This window comes from Euprymna scolopes, chromosome 37 (genome assembly GCF_053919585.1).
Source record: "Euprymna scolopes isolate OS-2025 chromosome 37, ASM5391958v1, whole genome shotgun sequence".
Taxonomy (NCBI): domain Eukaryota; kingdom Metazoa; phylum Mollusca; class Cephalopoda; order Sepiida; family Sepiolidae; genus Euprymna; species Euprymna scolopes.
Genome location: NC_136518.1, coordinates 31478510 through 31501031, shown reverse-complemented (window position 1 = coordinate 31501031; position 22522 = coordinate 31478510). Strand labels below are relative to the sequence as shown.

The 22522-nt window shown below is 30.9% G+C and overlaps 1 protein-coding gene across 2 annotated transcripts in view; it reads left to right on the top strand.

Moving 5' to 3' along the window:
• LOC145261118 (SKA complex subunit 2-like) overlaps positions 1 to 22522 on the top strand; it is a 92203-nt gene that overhangs the window by 20363 nt on the left and 49318 nt on the right. For both annotated transcript variants that reach the window (XM_080119361.1, XM_080119360.1), the window contains 3 exons: positions 7665 to 7766; positions 8756 to 8836; positions 9904 to 10081. In XM_080119361.1, coding sequence (XP_079975487.1) covers positions 7665 to 7766; positions 8756 to 8836; positions 9904 to 10081 — 361 coding nt within the window. The remainder of the gene's footprint in view (positions 1 to 7664; positions 7767 to 8755; positions 8837 to 9903; positions 10082 to 22522) is intronic.

Below are 22522 nucleotides of genomic sequence, written 5' to 3'. Positions count from 1 at the left end.
TTACAGTGGTTGCTGGCGGTCCTGAAAGCAGCTTTAGTTTCATTGCATCTATTACGTTGGTAACTATGGAAAAAGTGATTTCTGTGTGCGATGGCAGCAGCACATTCAAGGGAGAACCGTGGCTGGCTGTTAGGTTTTTGTTGGAATTTTTTGGATGGTATGAATCGGTCTATGCTTACAAGTAACCATTCGGTCAGGTCTGATACTATAGAGGACACATCCTTTTTAAGCATGGAATGGAGAGGTAGATCAGATATGAATGTACGGAAGCTATCCCAGTCCGCCATAGAGTATCGGTGTACAGTACGGTGGAGAGGTACGTCTGTAGATTTATTATATTTCATTTTTATCTTAACTGATACAACGCAGTGGTCGGAGGATCCCAGAGGAGATAGAACGGAACATGAGCATAGCTCAGGGGAAGTGGATAGGAAAAGGTCTAGAAGGCTTGCGTACTGTCTGGTAGTATCAGGCACACGGGTGGGCTCGCAAACAATCTGAGTGCGGTCATAGGCAATGGAAAAATCATCACAGAACCTCCCCTCATCATCAATCTTATTTGAGTGGGTCAGCCATTCCACATTATGGACATTGAAGTCACCGCAAATGTGAATGTTGGCTGAGGGATGAGCAGACAGGATGTGGTCAATTTTCTCTGATATACTCTTAAAGACAGTAACTCCGCTGTTGTGGGCGCGATAGAGGGCAAATATAAATGCGGTGGTGTAAGCAAGTGCAACCCGGAAGCACATATAAGGTAGATTAGGGTCTTCTCTGGAGATATCCCTGCCACACGGTAAGCCATCTTTAATGAAGGCACATATTCCATGCCCGTGGCGATCTTGTGGGTCAGATTTAGATGTTAAGTTAGAGTATCCTTTAATTATGAACTCATCTAGGGAGGTGGTCGGCCCTATTCCAGTTTCGCTTAGAAAGAATATGTCAGGTTTTGTCTCCTGTAATTGGGTTTCAACCTCTGGAAGTTTAGAACGTAGACCTCTGATGTTGGAGGAGGAGACATGGTAGTAGGGGTCTACGTTGGAGGATGGGGTTCTAGGTTTATTCGTGTTTTCTCTTTTGAGATATTTCATGTTGAGGATTTTGGGATTTGTGGAACAGGTCAGCATACTTGATTAGAGCAGAACAGAGAGGGAAAGTAAGAGAAGAAAGATGGGAAATTTTTTTTTTTTTTTTGTAGCACATGATAAGGTAAAGCCGTAACAATTACCCACTAGTATGGCATCGAGAGGCCCCACCTGAGACTACTGCATGGTCCAGAATCCATTCACCAAATGGCAATACAGCAACCCCAGTACTTTGCACCTGCTGATAGGACAGCCTCCCTAATGGTTATTGACTATCAAGCGGTTAACGTCAGCCCAGATGAAAACGTTTACCTCCAGCACCCTTACTAGTGACATGGCCGCAAGGATAGACATAGACAGAAAATTTCCGACATCTCAGACTACTGTTCACGAAGTACTACCGACCTAGGAAGCAGCTTTTTCTTTACCCTTTGTCAGAAACATCACTCATTAGAAATGAGGACTGAGGGACAAAAAAAGGAGAAGCAAGAGTTACTGGAGCTGCATTATCTACTCTCCATTTAAAAAAAAAAAAAAAAATGATAAGAGGGACTTATTTATATCTACACTTAGTATAAGTCCTTCGCCCATTCCCAGTTTTGAATAGAATTTGAAGATAGTCTCCCCTCCCATATTAATCCGTAAAAGATTTTTTTGCTTAAGTAATCTTAAGATGTTTCAATTTTTAGTAAGACTGCAATAAGAGAACAAAGCTAAATAAATAAATATATATATATATATATATATATATATATATATATATATATATATATATATATATATATATATATATACACACACATATATATATATATACACACAAATATAGGGAAAATTAATACAAAATACATTTCAACAGTTATGGATAAAGAGTTTAACTTAGCTCTGAAGGCACCGACCCTTTCTTCTGAGGTCATCTCGAAAACTGACTAGTAGCTAGCAGACCTGGATTGTTTAAAACGATTTTCTATTTCTTAATCTCACTAGAAATTGAGCACTCTTACAATATTTAATATTGATTTTTTTTTTATATAATCTGGTAGATTAGTGTCCATCTGATAATAACTGCTGAAAAAAATTGTAAAAAAGATAGACAAAAAAAATATTGGAGAAGGAGAGTACTGCTCGTACACGTGAACTGAAAAAATCATTTCACATTTTCGGTTGTTCAAAACAAAGCACTGTTTAATTCACTGTTAAAAACTAATGCAATGTGCATGCAAGTGATAGATTTAGAAAGTTTTTTTTTTCTTTTCACCATATAAATATTTTTTAAAAATTTGATCAGAAATATTGAGAAATTGCAAGTTGGATTGCTTTAATAATTATATATTCTGATAACCGAATAACTTTAAACTAATTATATTCTGATAATAAAATAGTTCCAACTAAACATGTAAGAACATTTCATATTCATATTTTCAATTATTGTTTTAAAAAAACGTGCTGGAATAAAAATCAACAAAAAAAAAACGCCTGTTTACAGCCATGCTATTACTGCTGAAGTTGCTACTATTACTAATGCTACATCGAAAGTCAATAAAAACTTTTCTTTTTTTTTCCGGGTATCATCATATTAAATTGCTAGCTACCACAATAGAAAACAACATACAATTATACTTTTAATGGATGACAACTGTAATAAGATTGTTTTATTTACTTACTGGAGAAATTTTTTTTTCATAATTTTCAATACTTGTCATGTTGAACCTTTTTTTTTTCTTTAACACAATAAAAAACCAGTGCTCAAAAGTATTTCAGACACCCCAAACTATTAAAAGTGACATCTCCTCTAGTTAGTTTTCAAATTTCATAGCAAAATTCTTAATACAAACATGGTACAAGCATTTAAAAATCAGGGGGAATCTTTATAAAAACTTACTGAAAACACTGTTTTATGATATTCACATTTTATCACTTTATTTGCTTAAAACCCTTAAAATATATAATGTACATTATAATTTATGAATTCATTTGAAGGTATATTCATTTTCAAACAAAACAGTGGTGCTTAAAGTGCTTTGGTTTTTAAAATATGACTATTTTAGCAGAACCTCTTTGAAATCTGTGATTATCCCAAGCATTTTATCGTCCATGTGTATTGCTAATTAAAAAGAAATTTAGCTTAGGCAAAACAATACAAAAATGTAACAAGTGAACTGAAGCTGAAACAATTTAAGATGTAATGGTGGAATCAACTATGTAGTTTCATTTTTATTGATCTAATTCATATGTGTGTATGCATAACTATGTATATGTTTATACAATATTTTACATGTAAGGTGTTCTTACTTGCATCAAGTGGTGTGTCTGTGATGCTATATTTTGGAACATCTTTCATGGGTTAGGTATATTTTCAACTTTCAGACGAACATTGTAGGTTCACAAAAATTGGAAATTAATTAATTTGTTTTAGATACATAATGTATTAATATCCGGTGGGGAGGTATTCAGTATTATTTACAGTTTTTTTTATTATTAATATTTAGCCTTAATTATTTATCTTTGTATTATTAACTAGTCTTATTTGTTTATTTTTATTTATTTTATTTATTTTTTGTAATTCTGTTTTTTCATTTTATCTTAATTTTCTGTGGTTCTCTTAAGATTGTTGGCCTTTTTTATTTTTATATTTTTACTATTAATGTCAGATGTGTTATTACACTATATTATTTATAGTTTTTAATTAAAATTAAATCTTATTTGTATTATTAGCTAGTCTTTATTTGTTTATTTTATTTTATGGAACCTATTATCCCATTTTATTTCAAATCAGTTAACTGCATATAATTCAATTATGAATGCAATGAAACCGTGAAGTTTAATAGAAATATCTTGTGGATAAGCACTTCCTGTCTATAAGCACATTTGTTTGATGATCAAAGTTAATCATCTTGTTTGATTTATAAGCCCAATGTTCCAATTAAGAATCAATTTTTCCTCTAAAAATACCTGTTGTATATTCAAACAGAAGTTTCTGGACATGGGTTAATTCGTTTATTTCCTTGGTAGTAAAACAAACATCCAGAGGACAGCCAACTGAAGTAAATGCTACTTGGGGTAAATAATTATAACCAGTACCACATACTTTATGTAGATGACCAGTAAAAATTGTTTGACATTTTATAGTTCCATCTGTAGAACAACTAGTTGTAATTTTCTCTGTATTTTTTCACAAGTGGTACAAGTCCAGCCTCACAAGTATTTGTATTGTTGTCTACTAGAATAAGTATAGATAAGCTGTTGTATTCTTTCAAAACACCAGCAACTTACTCTGCAAAAACATTGACAGTTGCACTCGTTTCATTTTCTTTCAGTCTCCATACCTAGGGCTACCACTTCATCTCTATATGCGATCCATAGATATGTGATTGGTCCATTAAAATTCTCTTTTATATCCCAAACACTGAGTAAAGAAATTGAGCGCATAATTTTCCTCTCCTCACTCGGCCATTTTAATATTTTTATTTTTGGTCTCTTGGTACTGCCGGATTAAAGGACAAGAATTCATCTTGTCTATGAAGTATCCAGCTTTGTGATGCTGCTTAGGATACATCACTGCAAGAAGGTGCACCATTTTTTGTAAAAGCTAGTGTGGGTGCAAATACTTTGTGATGTTGAATATTTTTTACTTTTAGGGAAAAAGTATCCTCATGCTAGGTAGTCCTCACAAACGCCTGTACAGAGACACCTTAAACACTCAAGGATAGTGTCTAATAGGCATTCAAGTTCTCTTCCTCTGTTTTTTATTCTTCCAGATCAACCGGTGGAAAAGGGGAGCAGCTTCTAACCCTTGACCGAGTTCCAAAATCAGTTTATCAGTTTAATATCATGATCCTTCCATGCAAGAGGCTTATCAATTATAAAACAGATAAGAACAGATACTATATTTTGATTTTTTGCACCAGTATGAGAGATAATCCTATGAGTTTTGTGTTTTATCTCCCTTGAAGATAAATGGTGTTCTGGTCCTTTTAATTTTTAAAGAAAATATTTTCGCTCCATTTGTCTCAAACATTTCTTAATTCAATGCAAATTAAATGTTTTGCAATGTTTCATGTTTTTGCTGGGCATTTTCTTTCATTTCTTGCCATTGCTCTATTTTATATTTAACAAAGATATCTTTTCATATCAACATTAGATTTGAGAAAGCCAATTATAATTAAAAGTTATAGTCAGCTAACATACTTCCTAACTTCCAGTGTAGCACTGACAGAAGCAATGACAAGGCAAATCAGTTCCTTCACTTTTATTGTTCTTCAGTATTTGTATTGTGAAGCAATTTCTCAAAATATAAGAAAAGGACATTGAATAAAAATTAAATTTATACAGATGTACACAATTAGTCTTTATTTGCACTATTAATAACAAAATTTAAAAAATAATTTTTTTTATTTGAAATTTTATAAGAAATGTTTATGAAATTATAAAAAAAAAGTTGCTTTCTAAATTTTAAAAATAAAAGATTTTTATTTGAATTTATATAATAAATATATATTAATGAAAGTATAAAAATATTCGAAAAACGTTAAAAAAAAAAAAAGAGTACATGCACAGGAGGCATAAGAGAAAAAAGCGAATGGACTGATTTGCCTTGTCACCACTTCTGGTAGCGCTACACCAGAAGTTAGGAGGTCTGTTAGCCGACTATAACATAATGAAATCTTTTTTTATACCAAATAGATTTGCTTTAAATATACAGACTAAGTCCATGTGAAAAATCTTGTAAATGAAAAGCCATAACATTTTAAATCAAACCAATTAAGTAATTAAATCTCTATTTACTTGCTTTCCCACAAGGTTAGACTTAGACAGAAGGTGGGCTTTTCATGTAAGAAGAAAGAGATGATTCTGGATTGCGAAGAAATAAAATTACCTTAATCTAGGAGGAACTATCATTTATTGACCAAGGACAGAACCTTCAGTTTTAAGAATGAAAAGAATAGCTTTAAAAATATAAAAATTTAAAACAGTGCCTATTTAAACATTTTTTAAATATATCTATTTTAATTAAAACAATAGATACAATTAAAGTGTTGTACCACTTGTATATAAACAGGAGCAGAATAATTCCACATAAAAAGCCATGTGAATGAAAAATTACAGCAATTATTAAAAAGCTTCTACTTCCTGTTCTCATAAGTCGTTTTTTTAATACAGGAAACATGGAAACTCTGAATTGTAACAAAAAATTTAAAATGCCCCAGTCTAACAGAATGCAATATTGACCAAGGATAGAACTTTGAATATTAAGAATGAAAAACAGTAATTTAGAAAATTAAAACAAATTGCAACAGTGCTTATTTTAAAACATTTTTTAATAATTAAGTCTTTCTTTCTAATTTGAAAACAAATACATTTAATTAAAATGAACAATTCACATATGACAAATAGGGAATCATCTAATTTCACATATGAATGAAAACTGATATGTTTTTACATAAAAGAAAATTACAAAGTTATTAAGAAAATAATATAAAAAATATATTTTAATTAAAAATAAATACATTTAATTTGTTCTGAATGAAGTTTCTCAGCAATATAAACATGTAAAAGAATGATAATTTATTACAATCGCCAGGAAAATAATTTCTTTGATATTTGACCAAACTTATAATTTGGATTTTAAATTAAATATTTTACTGTATTTCATTTCATATTATTTGATTTATTGAGAATTGTATTAATATAAAAAAAAAATCCTCTTCCATATATGTACTGCATTTATTTGCTTTAATGTTTCAATTTTACCAGCTGACTTTATTCAATAACATTCCTAAATTATTTTGCAGTTTAAATTAATTTAATCAAATAATGACAGATTTTTTGAGAAAAATATTTTCTGTGATGATTCTTTATGGTAATTTGCAACTTTCTAATACTGAAGTTTGTTGCTATTTCAAAATCGATCTACCCTATTGAATATTGAAAAACAAGAATAGGTTTAAGGCTCCCAAAATGTATACTACAATTGCCCACAAGGATCCATCGTGTAACAGATAAAGTACTTGATAAAAATGCAGTTGCAAATGAGTCTCTTCTTCTCGCAGTGTGAATTACTTAGAATTTCTACTTGGTCCTGGCTACTCTCATGAATTAAATAAAAGTTTTATTTAAAATTTCATGCAGATTCTCGAGTTCAACACGATACACCAAAAAAAAAAAAAAGATGAAGGTTACTTTGGCCAAAACATTAAGTCTGAATAATATGGATTAGTGTTTTAGTTTAATTGAAGTTTTTGTCCAAAGTTTACTATCCAATTTTTGACATTTGATTGCTGTATTTTCTCAGTTTTTCAGTATAAATTTAATTCATGAATCAGTAAATGTTGCAAACTTTAAATCTTATTTTTCCTTTTGATGAAAATTTAAGAACTGAAAGGTTTTGTTCTAATTGTTTTTCACTGAATCTACTAAAAATAGTTGCCATTATGAACTAAATTCATATTATATTTAATATTTATTATTTCTTTGAAATATCCTGTTAAATAAAAACAAAAAATTAAAAAAAAAAACATTGAAATTTGTGATGTATTATAATTTCAACTATTCTTCCTATATTTTATGATTTTATTGTAGGATAATCAAAATCCAGTCAAACTGCTTGAACAAATTTCAGATATCAAAAAGGAATACACAATGCTTGTTGCTGAAACAAAGAAAGTTCAAGAAGCACAGAAGGTTAGTCTATATTTTTTAGCTGTCATATACATACATATACATATAACATACCATTTTGTTGTTAAAACTATCATTTCCAATATACTGTTTCTTCCAACAACTAAAATTATCAAATAGTATTGAGATAAGGAAATAGAATTCTCTGTTTTTCCTTATAAAACTAATAAGATCTTGACATGCTAGCTCATCCAATTTTGATTACTAAACTGCTTTAAACCTTCTTGTCTATCCTTAATACTTGGAATGATGCAAATACTTCAAATTTTTTTCTGATGAATAGTCCTTTTCTTTTCCGTGAACGTATATTTTAATAATTTGTAAATATTGATTTATTTTTACTTTGGATTCATTGATTAAATTGCAGATTGTTATCAAAAGATATTGTTTACATTTTATCCAATGCTATGGTCTCTTTACCAACTTTTTTTTGGCTTAACGTGTATGTGTTATATATTTTATTAGCAGTACATACCCAGTGTGTACACAGCTGTAAAATCATTTTAATATTTAATTTTTTACACATTTTTTTAATTTAACGTATGCAACTACTATTATATTCTCCAATTTAAAATTAGTTAAATTTTAATGAAATACCTTATGTATGAAATTGCAAATAATATTGTACAACACTAACAAATGAAAATTGTCTAGCCAGAAACATTTGAATTGTCAGTTTTTGGGCTTGACTTTCAAAATCCTGCAAGATAACTGTATGTGATAGATGTACCAGTCATCAATTCTTAAATAGTTTTAATGTTTACTGAAGTCAATCTATGCGAAAAAAATGTTTCTTTTTATTTCAATACTTCTGTAAAACTTTAAAGATAATTTTTGTATGAAATATAATTTTCTGAATTCAATGTGTGTTTTTGCTTTGACTTTTTGCTTGTTTATTTTTGCTACTTTTAGATAATGTCTCTAAAACAAAGGAAAAATACTCAATTTGATTTTTGAGTTGATCTTTACATAATGTGTTTTGTATTCAACAGGAAATGATGGATTATTTTCATGATCAACTTGCAAATCTTTTGAAAGTAACAAAACATTTAGAATCACAGACAAATTACAAGGTAAATTTGCTACTTCCCCCTTAACATATATTTTAATTTTTTCTCTATGCTTTTACATGGGGCATCGAGAATTTCATTTTATAATTATTTTATTATCAACAATATTATTTGCTAATAAAAAATCTAACTAAATTAACTAATTAAAAATCTAATTAAATTTAACTAGTAATGGGCCCAACTCTCTTCCTGATCTACATCAATGATCTCTGAAAACACATACTTAAATCATTCGTTGACATCTATGCTGATGACACGACCATCTATGGCAACACATCAAAGGCCGTAAATGACACTTTATCAAATCTCTATTACTAGCGATTACTATGATATTATCCCATTGATTACTGTACACATAATAACCTTTATCCCCGAGTGGCCTCTGCTTCCGTCATTTTAATTACTGTAACAATTTTTATATGAGCTTCTCTAATTTTCATGTATATCAATTAAATGTTGATATATTAATTAAATGTATATCAATTAAATGTTGAATGATAACATCTTTTTCCTATTTTACCATTACATAATATTATCTTCCTTTTACAAGACTTAAAACCAATTTTAACTCATTGTCTTTATGCTTTGAAAACATTACCTATTTTTATATCTATTTCCGATTTGTGTCCAGTTATGGGGCCTGGCAGCATGCTGGGTGGCCAATTATGGGATCTGCTGATACTCAGTGTGATTCTACAAATTGGCATTTTTGGGGATTGTGATAAACTTATCCAAGCATAAAACTTTTTTTAACTTGATATTTAGTCTAATTTATCCAGTTAGAAATGGCATATTGTTCAAATGGTTAATACCTTATTTTTAAACAATTCCTTGTGTGGTGGGTGCATTTTTAAATGTGTGTAATAGAAATATCCATTTTATTGAAGATTTACTGCTTATATTTATTGTATTTGTTAATAATTTCAATTTTGACTTTTATTTATTTTTATTTTGACTACTTTACAAATTTAATGTTTTATTTTGACTTTTTATTTTATTTTTATTGAAAAGTTGATAAATATTTTTTTGAAAATGCAATAAAATTTAATATATTTCTTTTTGTGGCAAAGGTTTCTGAAACTTCTGATGAGTTAAAAGCTTTGGAAGATTTGAGTGAAACTATCAGAAATGCTTCAAACGCTCCTACTAAGGACGATGACATATTAGCATCTCAAAAGATTGCCCCAGATCAATCGACAAATACAGCATTGCCAGCAGAAGTGTCAGAAAAAGTCAGCAGTTTAATAGGTTTGGCAGTTCATCTATTTCTTTAATTTATATGTAATTGTGTCATTTTATATGAGTTTATCCTATTACAATATTGATTTGTAACAAATCAATATTAGTTTGTTGGCATTGTATTTGATTAACAATGCACATGAAAAAATTGAAATGGCTTAAAATATTTCAATAATGGCATACAAAGAAAGAGCTTAATAAGCTAAGAAAGAATCTTTTTAAATTTTTTCAATCCAATTAAAATTAAGGAAGTTATGACTATTTTTATGCCTAACACATTTGGATATTTTTCCCTTTTTAAGACCATATGCATTTTGTCACATTTTTGCACTACTTTTTCAGTAAAAATGCTATATCTTTGTTAAAACACAATATTAAGCAATGAAATTTGCTGTATATTTTTGTCATTTTGTGCAAGGAATCAGAATATACTACTGAAAATCTCAAGAAATAAATGATTTGCAAATAATCTGCAGTAACTGCACATAAATATTCTGTAATTCCTTAAAAATAGCATGTATCCATGAAAAGAAATAAAGTTAGAGAACTCAAGTTGAATTGTAATGAATTTTATGTACAAGAAACTGAAATATGAATCTAGGACCATTTAAAAATGAATATATTGCAATATTTCTTTGTAGACTACCTAGGGCTACCTAGCCTTGCCCGGGGCCATAAAAGTAAACAAAAAAGTGTTTATTTGTAAATTAAAGAATTGAATAAGATGATAAATATTTTTAAGAAGGGTTACCACCTCTTATGATACTAAGGGAAAGTAATTATAGATCATATTTAGACGTTCCCCCTGTGCTTTGCAACTGTGTTCCAAAATTGATAATGATCGGTCAATTAGTTCTGTTGTGAATTTTATTCAAACAAATATAAAACATTTAATGCTGAAATTTTATTGTGGCTTTATTTAAGATCACATTCAATTGTATGCCAACAGATTGTGCTGAAATGATAATGTTATTATTTGGGAGGAAGGCTTTGTTAACTATTCTGTACTTACATATGTTATGGGGACTTATGCAGAAGACAGACCGTGATACTTTTTAGATAGAATTTTCAGATTAAATCCAGTTCTTATGGCATGATTGGTTTATTAGAATGTTAGATGAAAGTACAGATTAGTTAGTAAACTCTTTCCCCTTCCCATATGTTTGTATGTGTGTGCATACATTACAGATTATGCAGGGCATAGGCCACAGTCAGGTATACTATGTATAATCTAAAAATAGACTAACAGCTAACATCCAAAAAATGTAACTTACTAAAAAAAAATTATATTTTAAAAAACTCCAACACAATAAAATTGTGTAAGAAAGAAAAAAAGAAAACAAAACAGAAATGAATTGATAATTAAAAAATAAAAGGTTCAGAAGAAGAAATGTTACCACATTGTCAGACGCATGCTCAATGCAACACACGCATGCACGGACTATACTAAGAACCATTAGCGAAGGAAAATATACAGAACTCCTTTTACACACAGTGTGGATCCCGTAGAATAATAAGGAGCAGTAATCTGATAGCTACAAAGCTACTGTTAGTGATTTGTATCATATGCACACACACACACGCACACACATGACTGAAATGACCTATGCATTAAATGAACTTGATGCCTGGCGAAATATGTCTTTTAGTAATGTCATTTTAATTTTAGTAACCGTTTGTTTATAAAGTGAAGAATTGGATTCTGGAATATGAGAATTTTCAGAACTCAGCCAATCAGAACATACAGACTTTAGCGAGGGTAGGAATTGGAAAGATGATGTTAGGTATATATATATATATATGAACCAGTTACGGTTGGTGTAATCACAGAATATGTGAAATGTGTCAAATTCGTCCCGATGACAACTGGTAGCAGTGGTAGGACTAAATATTTAGAGATAAAAATAGGGACTCCTTCCTCTAAAGACGTTGCGATTGTGATGTTGTTGCTTGTAGGATGCAATGTAGTATTTTATTATCATAACTGAATGTGTCTAAAATGGTGTTCGCAAGCTATAATACATAAGATAGTGGCTATTAGCTTAGATGTATTGAATTTGTATGTGGCATCTGTTGTTGCAAATCTATGATACTTTTGTCCAGAGGGGAATTCCTGTGGCTACTTTATTAATATAGAGATTAATACCTTCTATTACCCTTCTCCCCTGCCCATCTGACCACCTTTCCAAAATATGTGATTCGACTTTTGTAGCCAATTATGTGTGAACAACCTGAAAAACTTTAATGAAAAATAAACAAAAATTATTTGTAAAAGGGTTCCTTATTTTGAGCCATTCTAGTGCTTTTTGTTTCTATAGGAAATAAATCCTATGCGTTTATTTTTTTTCTGAAGACTAATGTATGTAATTTAAAGAGGGAGGATGAGAAGGTAGCCACTCTGACTTTGGGTTAATGATTGGGCTCAGGAAAATGATGTGTGAACATTCTGAGGACTTGATAGAAACAAAAAACAAGAACAATTTTAGAATTTAGAGTGGGGGTTTCACATAAATTTAATGTAAAATAATTCACTATTTTGAAACCATTCTAGTGTTTAAGGACAGTTGACAAATTTATTTTTTATTGGAGATAAATCATGTGCATTTTTGTTCACGGATCTGTTTTTTTTTTTGTTTTTTTAGATGCTTATATTTAGCTTACAGAGGAATTTTGTTTAGCAGGAGCTTGCCATTCGTATTTAATGTTATTGCTAGGGAAAGAAGGTTTTAGGAGGAGGCTTGCCACTCATACCTAGGGTTATAGGTAGGATTAAGGTAGTTTTTTTTTTTTTTAAGCAGGCGTTTGACACCAATATTTACGGTTAGTGGTTGGCTTTTGAAAATGTTATGCCTTAGATTTTAAACATCAAATTACTTTTAAATATGTGAACTTGTGTAAATGAGGGTGTGAAACTTTACAGGAATTAAGACAGGCAAAATTAATTTTATTTAAAACAAGTGGCATCATTAATAGAAAATGTGACGTTTGAAGTAATTTTTGCCCATCAAAAAAACTTTTTTCTAAAACCAACAAATCGTTCAGGAATTTTGTAAGGATTTGATTTTTATTTTCAATTACATTTCTTTTTTCTACACATTATTTCATTTTCAAACTTTCAGTTCAAGATTTTTTTTATTACTTTTAAGAAAGTGAGCAGCCCTACAAATATTTAAATACTGATTTTACATATATATTTTTTTTCTTCTGCTAATCTGGTAAATTCGTGTCCATTCGATAATAATATACATACACGTGAACCAAAAAAAAACATATTTCACATTTTCAGTTGTTCAAAGTTCACCTAAATACTAATGCTATTGATAAAAGTGCACACAAGTTACACATATAGAAAGTTTATTTTTTTTGTCTTTTCAACCATATAAATTTCTAAAAATTTTATCAGAAATATGTGAGAAATTGCAAGTTTAACAAAGTTCATAATGCCACACTGGTTGGGATTGCTTTCATTATATATTCTGATAAAAAATAGCTCTAATGAAATGTTATATTCTGATAAAAAATAGCTCTAATGAAATGTTATATTCTATTAACAAAATAGCTCTAATGAAATGTTATATTCTGATAACCAAATAGCTCTAATGAAATGTTATATTCTGATAACAAAATAGCTCTAATGAAATGTTATATTCTGATAACGAAATAGCTCTAATGAAATGTTATATTCTGATAACCAAATAGCTCTAATGAAATGTGATATCCTATTAACAAAAAAGCTCTAATGAAATGTTATATTCTGATGACAAAATAGCTCTACAGAAATGTTATATCCTATTAACAAAATAGCTCTAATGAAATGTTATATTCTGATAACCAAATAGCTCTAATGAAATGTGATATCCTATTAACAAAAAAGCTCTAATGAAATGTTATATTCTGATAACAAAATAGCTCTACAGAAATGTTATATCCTATTAACAAAATAGCTCTAATGAAATGTTACATTCTGATAACCAAATAGGTCTAATGAAATGTTATATTCTGATAACAAAATAGCTCTAATGAAATGTTATATTCTGATAACAAAATAGCTCTAATGAAATGTTATATCCTATTAACAAAATAGGTCTAATGAAATGTTATGTTCTGATAACAAAATAGCTCTAATGAAATGTTATATCCTATTAACAAAATAGCTCTAATGAAATGTTATATTCTGATAACCAAATAGCTCTAATGAAATGTTATATCCTATTAACAAAATAGCTCTAATGAAATGTTATATTCTATTAACAAAATAGCTCTAATGAAATGTTATATTCTAATAACCAAATAGCTCTTATGAAATGTTATATTCTGATAACAAAATAGGTCTAATGAAATGTTATATTCTGATAACAAAATAGATCATATGAAATGTTATATTCTATTAACAAAATAGCTCTAATGAAATGTTATATTCTGATAACCAAATAACAAAATAGGTCTAACTTTACATGTAATAACATTTTTTGTATTTCAATTTTTTTTCATTCACTCTGGAATAGAAGCAAAAAATAATTAAAAAAAAAAAGTATGTTTACAGCTGTATTATCGCTGTTGCTGCAAGACAGTTTTCCATCCAAACTCAAATAGAAACAATTTTTTTCTGGGCATCATTATTTTAAATTGCTAGCTACTACAAGAGAAAATAACATACAATTATACTTTTAATGGATAAAAACAGTAAAAAGATCAATTTACTTAACAGTGGATGTCTAAAGAAATCTTTTTTTAAATTTTCAGTACTCGCCATGTTGAAGTCTTTTTTATTTTTTACCCCCCTCCCCCAAAAAAAAAGTGACCAAAAGTATTTTAGACATCCCAAACTATTAAAAATTATATCTCTTCTGATTAATTTCTAAATTTCATGACAATTTTCTTTATACAAATGCTGTACAAGCATTTATAAACCAGGGGGTGGATCTTTACAAAACCTTATTGAAAATGCTGTTTTATGGTGCTCACATTTTTATTACTTTATTTATTTAAAACTCTAAAAATATATAATGTACATTATTAATTTTACATTAATGTACATTATTTATTATTATTCATTTATTTGAAAGTGTATTAATTTCCGAACAAAACAGTGGTATTTTGAGGACTTAAAATGTTTTAGAACATCCTTGAAATCTGTGATTATCGAAGGTGTTTTATTTGATAAGAATTTGTCTTTCATTACTCACGCAATCTATTTGAAACAAAAACGCAACAAGGAAATCTATCTAACCTTGACTGTTGTACTTTAATCTATGGTAGCACAAGATCATTATACTTCAAAAAATAAGAAACAATGCATAATTGAGGAGTGAAGCTAAAAGTCTTCAGCATGTCACCAGAAGAGTTTTAAACATATACTAGTAGGATCTGTGTCCAGGCACTGCCCAAAGAAAATACAAAAACATTTTAGAGTATCAATTCTGAGAAAAAATCAGGTAAGAATCCGTCTCACAATAAGTAATTAAATTAATTAAAATAGGATTTATCCCTGTTTTTATATGAAAATAAAAAAACATTCATTGCTCTAAAACTCATTTTATAAATAAGTAAATAAAAGCAATTTATCTAAGTTTGGAGCGAGTGCCAAGCTCCCTACCTTATAGTTTTAAAAATGTCCACCTTTCCAACCAGCATTTTAAAATAAATAATATTATGTAAGTATGTATTGCTTTCAAGCAAATAAAATAAATTGCTCTAAATTTTTTGGGATTGAGCTCCCTCATCTATAGATTTAAATTGAGGATAATCACATTCCCAATAATAAAGCCTAATTAAATCCTATTTTAAACACCTGAATTACTTGCGATGAAATTGATTTAACCTTCAAATGGCATAATAAAATATCCACCCTCGTTTCAAAAATTGCATAAGATCCCATTTTCTAAACTACTTATCAATAATGCCAACATTATTATTATTATTACTACTAAATAATGATGATGATAATAACAGTACTAACAAAGCGGGAGAGGGCAGAGCGGTAGCTCTAGATATATCTAAGGCTTTTGACAGGGTATGGCATGAGGGTCTCCTCAGGAAGATTAGATCATACGGTATCACTGGTAGAATACTTAACATAATTAAATCCTTCTTAGATAAGAGAAAAATCTAGGTTGTCCTCGACAGTCGTACATCTAAACAATATGATATAAATGCGGGAGTGCCCCAGGGATCTATCCTTGGACCTCTGCTGTTCCTGATATTCATAAATGACCTCCCCGACAAAATTGCCTCTGAGATGGGTATATATGCTGATGACACCACACTCTATAGCAGGCACGACAGGAAAACAAATGAACATATATCTAAAGTAATGGCAGAAACACTAGAGGATGACCTCCAATTAGCAATACACATGAAAAAATTGAAATAGCATTGAATATTTCAATATTGGTATGCATAGAAAGAGCTTGATGAGCTAAGAAAGAATCTTTTTAAATTTTTGAAATCTGATTAAAATCAAGGAAGTTATGGCTATTTTTGTGCTTCACACGTTTGGATATTTTTCCCTCTTTAAGACCATATGCGTTTTGTCACATTTTTTGCACTAATTTTTCAGTAAAAATGTCATATCTTTGTTAAAACACAAGACTAAGAAATGAAATTTACCATATAAGTGTATTTTTGTACAAGGAATCAGAATATGCAACTGAAAATCTCCCAAAGTTTATGGTTTCCAAATAATTTGCAGTAAATGTGCATAAATATGCAGCAATTCCTTAAAAATGCCATGTATCCATAAACAGAAAAGAAGTTGGAGAACTCAAAGTTGAATTGTAATGTGCTTTATGTACAAAAAACTTAAATCTAAACATAAGACCATTTAAAAATGAATATATTGCAATATTTCTTTGGTATTATTGTAGATTAACACCTTCTGTTTAACCCCACTCAACTCCTTCTGACCACCCCTCCAAAATGTGATTCTACCTTTTTAGGAAATTATGTATAAAATGCCATGAAAAACTTTAATGAAAGATAAACAAATTATTTTAGAATTGAATGTAAAATAAGTTCCTATTACAGGTCATTCTAGCATTTTAGGGCAGTTAACTTTTTTTTCTATGGGAAAATATGCATGCTTTTTTTTTTTTTAAGATGATTATGTGTAGTTTTAAGAGGGTTTCTATGCAATGAGAATATGAGGAGGGTTGCCATTCGGTCTTTGAATTAATTGTAGGGCTAAGGAAAATTATGTGCGAACATACTGAAAACTTGACAGAGACAAAGCTAACAAAAACAATATTAGAGGGGGAGCGGTTAGTTTCACAAAAATTTAATGTAAAATAATTCATCATTTCCTGGCCATTCTAGCATTTTAGGACAGTTAACCAATTTATTTTTATGTGTATTTTTCTTTAAGGAAGGGGCTATTTTTTGTTTGTTTGTTTTAGATGCTTGTATGTGGCTTACAGAGGTATTTTGTTGGGGGGGGCTTGCCACTCGAACTTAGTGTTATTGTTAGGGTTAAAGAGTGTTTTAGGAGGAGACTTGCCACACATAATTTGTATTAGAGGTAAAGTTAAGAGAGCTTTTTTTCAAAGAGAGCGTTCAAAAATTTGTTGATTTCTATTTTCGAGGTTGAAGGTGTTAATTCCATAGGCCGTTTATACTACGCTGGAGCAGGTTGTAAAATATCTTTCGCTTAATAAGTAGAAAAAAAAATAACAAAATAGAAAGCTTCCTAATTGTAGTTTGATGTGTTTTCTAACTGCTTTTAAAATTTCAAGAATATTGATATAGATTTTGAGGGTTTGTATTACTATACACATAGATTCGAAAAAGTTGTCAAAAAAAACAAATATATAACAAATAAATGTTATCAAAAGCAAGTTACTTTTCTACCTAACTGGATAATTTTTTAGTGTTTTTATTTAATGTAACATGTTTATTCAGCTTGAAAACAGTGTTTACTAATGTTTTGGAAAATTTAAAATGGCGCCCGCCGCCCGACTCTCTTGAAACGGTGAGTTTGGGGGAAAGAGTTAAAAATAAAAAAGTAGACAAAATACTGCTAGAAACTCGCTCAATATGTTACCGTGACATAGGCTGACATATATTCGGTGAGTTTTTAACAGTATTTTGTATAGTTTTTTTTTTTTTTTTAACTCCTTTTCTCAAACTTACCGTGTCAAAGAGAGTCGGGCCGGGCGCTATTTTTAATTTTCCAATACATCGGTAAACACTGTATGTATTTCGAGCTGAATAAACATGTTACATTGAATAAAAACACAAAAAATATATCCAGTTAGGTAGAAAAGTAACTTATCTTGCCTTTGATAACATTTATTTGTTATATATTTGTTTTTTGACAACTTTTTCGAATCTATGTATGAACGAGATTTTGATACTTATTTTGATTTAAAAAAAAAACATTTGTGGCTGTTCGCAGTAAAACATTGTTTTAATTCGTTGTTCAAGACTAATTTAAAGAATAAAAGTGCATGCAAGCTTCCTAATTGTAGTTTTTGTTTTTTTAACCATGTTTTTAAATTTGACGAGCAATGTAAGAAATTGCAACAGATTCATAATGCCGAATTGGTTGGGATTGTTATTATACATTCTGAAAACCGAATAGTTCTAAACTAATGTTATTCTGATAACAAAATAGCTCTCATTAAACGTATAAGAACATTTATATTCATATTTTCATATTTTTCTTAATTCGTTCTTGAATAAAAATTAAAGAACGCGTGTTGTTTACACTGTGCTGTGCTATGGCTGATTCTACAGGCTGGAGCTGCTGCTGCTTCTTTAAAATACTAACTTCATTTGACCAAATTCGAGAAATATAAACAATTTTTTTTTCGGGTAGGTCCTTTTAAATTATCAATTACCGCGGTCCTACTCAACATAAAATAATACTTTTAATTGATAAAGATAGTAAAAAGATTGATTTACTTACTACTGGGTGTCCGAATAATTTTTTTTTTCAAAATGTTCAATACTCGTCATATTAAAGTCTTATTTTTAACACGACAAAAAAAGAAATGGTCAAAAATATTTCGGACACTTGACAGTATTAAGATTAACATCTCTTCTAATTGGTTCCCAAATTTCATGACGAAATTCTTCATACAATCACGGTACGGACCTTTAGAAAACAGGGGGGGTCATTACAAAACCTTACCGAAAACGCCATTTTATGACGTTCACATTTTTATCACTTTATTTGCTTAAAACTCTTAAAATATATAATGTACATTCATATTTATTAATTCATTTGAAAGTATATTCATTTCCGAACAAAACAGTAGTAATTTGAAGACTTGAAGTGCTTTGGTTTAAAAAATATGGCTATTTTAGTAGAACTACCTTGAAATCTGTGATTATCCAAAGCGTTTTTTCGTCCGTGTGTATTACTACTCCAATCAGTAGTGGAATGGGGACAAAAATGGATGGTCACGTTCAATGCCGCCAAGACAAAACTGGTTTCATTCAATAATTACAAGAAACCTTCTCTACCACCTATAGCAATGGCCAACGACTCTTTATCTGAGAGTACGTCTCTCAAGCTCCTTGGCCTAACGTTCACAGGAAACATGAGTTGGAACAATTACATCGAGAGCATTGCCAGGGCCGCTGCGAGAAAGGTGGGCTCTCTCTACCATGCTAGAAAACTTCTAACACCCAAAAGTATCCTGTACCTCTACAAGGCCACTATTCGCCCATGTATGGAGTATTGCTGTCATATTTGGGCTGGTGCATCGGCTACTAGTCTCTCGCTCCTTGACAGGGTTCAAAAGAGAGTCGCAAATCTGATAGGCCCTAAACTGGCATCTAATCTTCAGCCTCTGTCCCATTGTCGAAGCGTTGCATCCCTCTGCCTGTTCTACAAGTATTATAATGGTGAATGCTCTGATGAACTGCAAAAGCCGTACCATATAAGTTATTAAATTTACCAAATTTTCATTACTAATGATTACTATATTGACCAATTTCTACTGTACACTCTTTAACCCTTATCCTTGAGTGGCCTCTGGGCCTTGATAATGTGGTGATGCCTTTGTAAAAAAAAAAAAAAAAAAAAAAAGCACTTGTGCCCCCACGACGTAAACACCCTCGACAGACCCGACAAGCTGCAAAATCCCACCCCCACACTGTAGAGATCCCTAGATGTAAAAGATCTTTCTACTCCGGTAGTTTCTTCCCCAGAACTGCTAGACTTTGGAATTCCATTCCAGGTCACTGCTTCCCCAACTGTACTGACATGCTTAAGTTCAAGTGCAACGTGAACCAACATCTCGCTGCCCTAATCCCTACATAGTACCCCAGTAGATGTTTCCCCTGATAGTAGCCCCCTACACCAAAGTGGCAATGTGCCTTGTTTGGGGTGAAAATGTAATTAAAACAAAAAAAAACAATATAAATAACACTAATAAAATCATAAATAACAGTAAATAAGTAATTAAAAATCTTATATTAACTGCTATTTGTATATTCCATAGAACTGGAATGTGGAAGAAAAGTGAACAGTCATTATTTTGATTGAAAATCTATAGTAGCTGACAGAAAAAGAATAAAATGAAAAATGAAACACAAACGGTGTTCGTAGTATTATTATCCCGTTAACAATTGGTCCACAGTGGTAGTAGGAAAGTAAGAGTTGATGTTATGATTCGAGTTAAAATGGCCACAACTTTCTCTATGAAAGTCTTGGTTGGGAGAAACAGCAAAGAAAAAGAGTAAGACCATGAAAATATGTGAAAGAGTCAGACAAGAGGCAAGTAACCATCCACATGTAGATTGTTGCTCTCAATGGAAGCATTTAGATTGATTTCAAAAAGAGTGAGGATGTGAAGATATTTGTGCAACAGAAAAGACTGAACATCAGTAAAGTTTAATTTGAGATTGTTGATCTTACTATAGGAAATAGTAAGGTGTTTTTTGTGTGAATTTATAAAAGGCATAATTAAAAAAATGGAGAAAAAAGTTACTTAGACAAAGCCTGAAAGAGACCTCTTAGTCTCCAAGCAGAATAAAAAAGATAAATGCTTCCAGAGCCCAATAGGGAGAGAAGGGGTTACTAGGCTGGCTGTTGACCAAAAAGTCTGTCCTTGAACTGGTTATGAGACTGACCAGAAATCAGTGCTTTTATTGCGACACTATCACTCTCCAATAAAGGCTAAAGATGACTGACTTGAGGAAATGAAAAAAAAACAGATGCACTCAAAACCAATATCACTCATATTGGTTACGAGCCTGGGTGTCCGGCATTGCCCGGCTGTTAGGAGGTGTGTGTTGAGCAAAAAAAAAAAGTTGTAGTAGGCAGGCAGGTTCGAACCTGTGATGCAAAGGCATCAAAGAAAGTGGAGGTGTATGTAAGGGTGTTGGTTGAGCAAAATAAAAAAAATGAAAATTGTGAGAGCAAAAAAAAAAAAAAAGTAGGGGTAGTAAGCAGGCTCAAACCCGTAACGCGGCAGAAGAAAAAGTGGTGAAAAAAACAAACTGTTTTACCGATGTGCCTATCGTGGTTGTGACATCACAGGTGGTTCAAATAACATCTTTTAAGCGATGTTGTGAACGCAAGAGTTAAATGACTTGCAAAATATGTCAGCAAAAAAATCGACCCTTTCTGTACAAAAGCGTCCAGTTGAGGGTGAAGGAATTAATGTTTTGGACCAATTTTTTAATATTTGTCATCCAATAGGTTGAGCTTCAAAATGATACTGATCTCATGAAAATCCATCACCTCTGTCAAAAGTTTTAGGCAGGCATACAAACATACATACATTCATTTAAACAGACAGGTGAGATTTATATTATAGACTAGCGGGGGTACCCGGCGTTGCCTGGGTGTTTGGAGGTGTGTGTGCTGTTAAATAAAAAAGAAACCGGGGGGGGGGGGTAAAGTTGGTAGGATCCAACCCGAAGACCTGAGGTGAAGTTTGAAAATAAAATCGGCCAGCCAGAATGAGTTACTGAAAGATGTTTGAATTTATTTAAGTAAGAACCAAATTGACAGGTGCGCACATGGAAGTTGTAGAGCAATTATTATTCAGCAAATGAGATCAATGACCAGGTTTGTTTGTTATAAGCGAAGTAAAAAAAGAAAACGCCGTTAAAACTTAAGCGGGGGGGGTAATCAAAACATCGAAAAAAAACACAAAAAAACTAACGTAAGGCAAACGAACGATGTTAAATGTAAAAATCGAAAAAACAAAAAAGAAATGGCTTAGTAAGCCTGTTTCAATATTAAAATTTTAAAAATCTCTGGATACCCGGGTGTTTTTGGGTGTGTGGTCGGGGGGTGGATAAGTGATGTAAAAAAAAAAAACCCAGAAAAACGAACGTTACGTGAAAAATGGCTTAAATAACGCTGGTTCAATATTTAAATTTAAAAAATCAAATAAAAATAAGACATCTCACCCCACGATTCGAACCCAAAACGTTTAGATAACGAACCAACACGCTAACCAACTGAGCTAACGCGACGTACATGAAATTTAG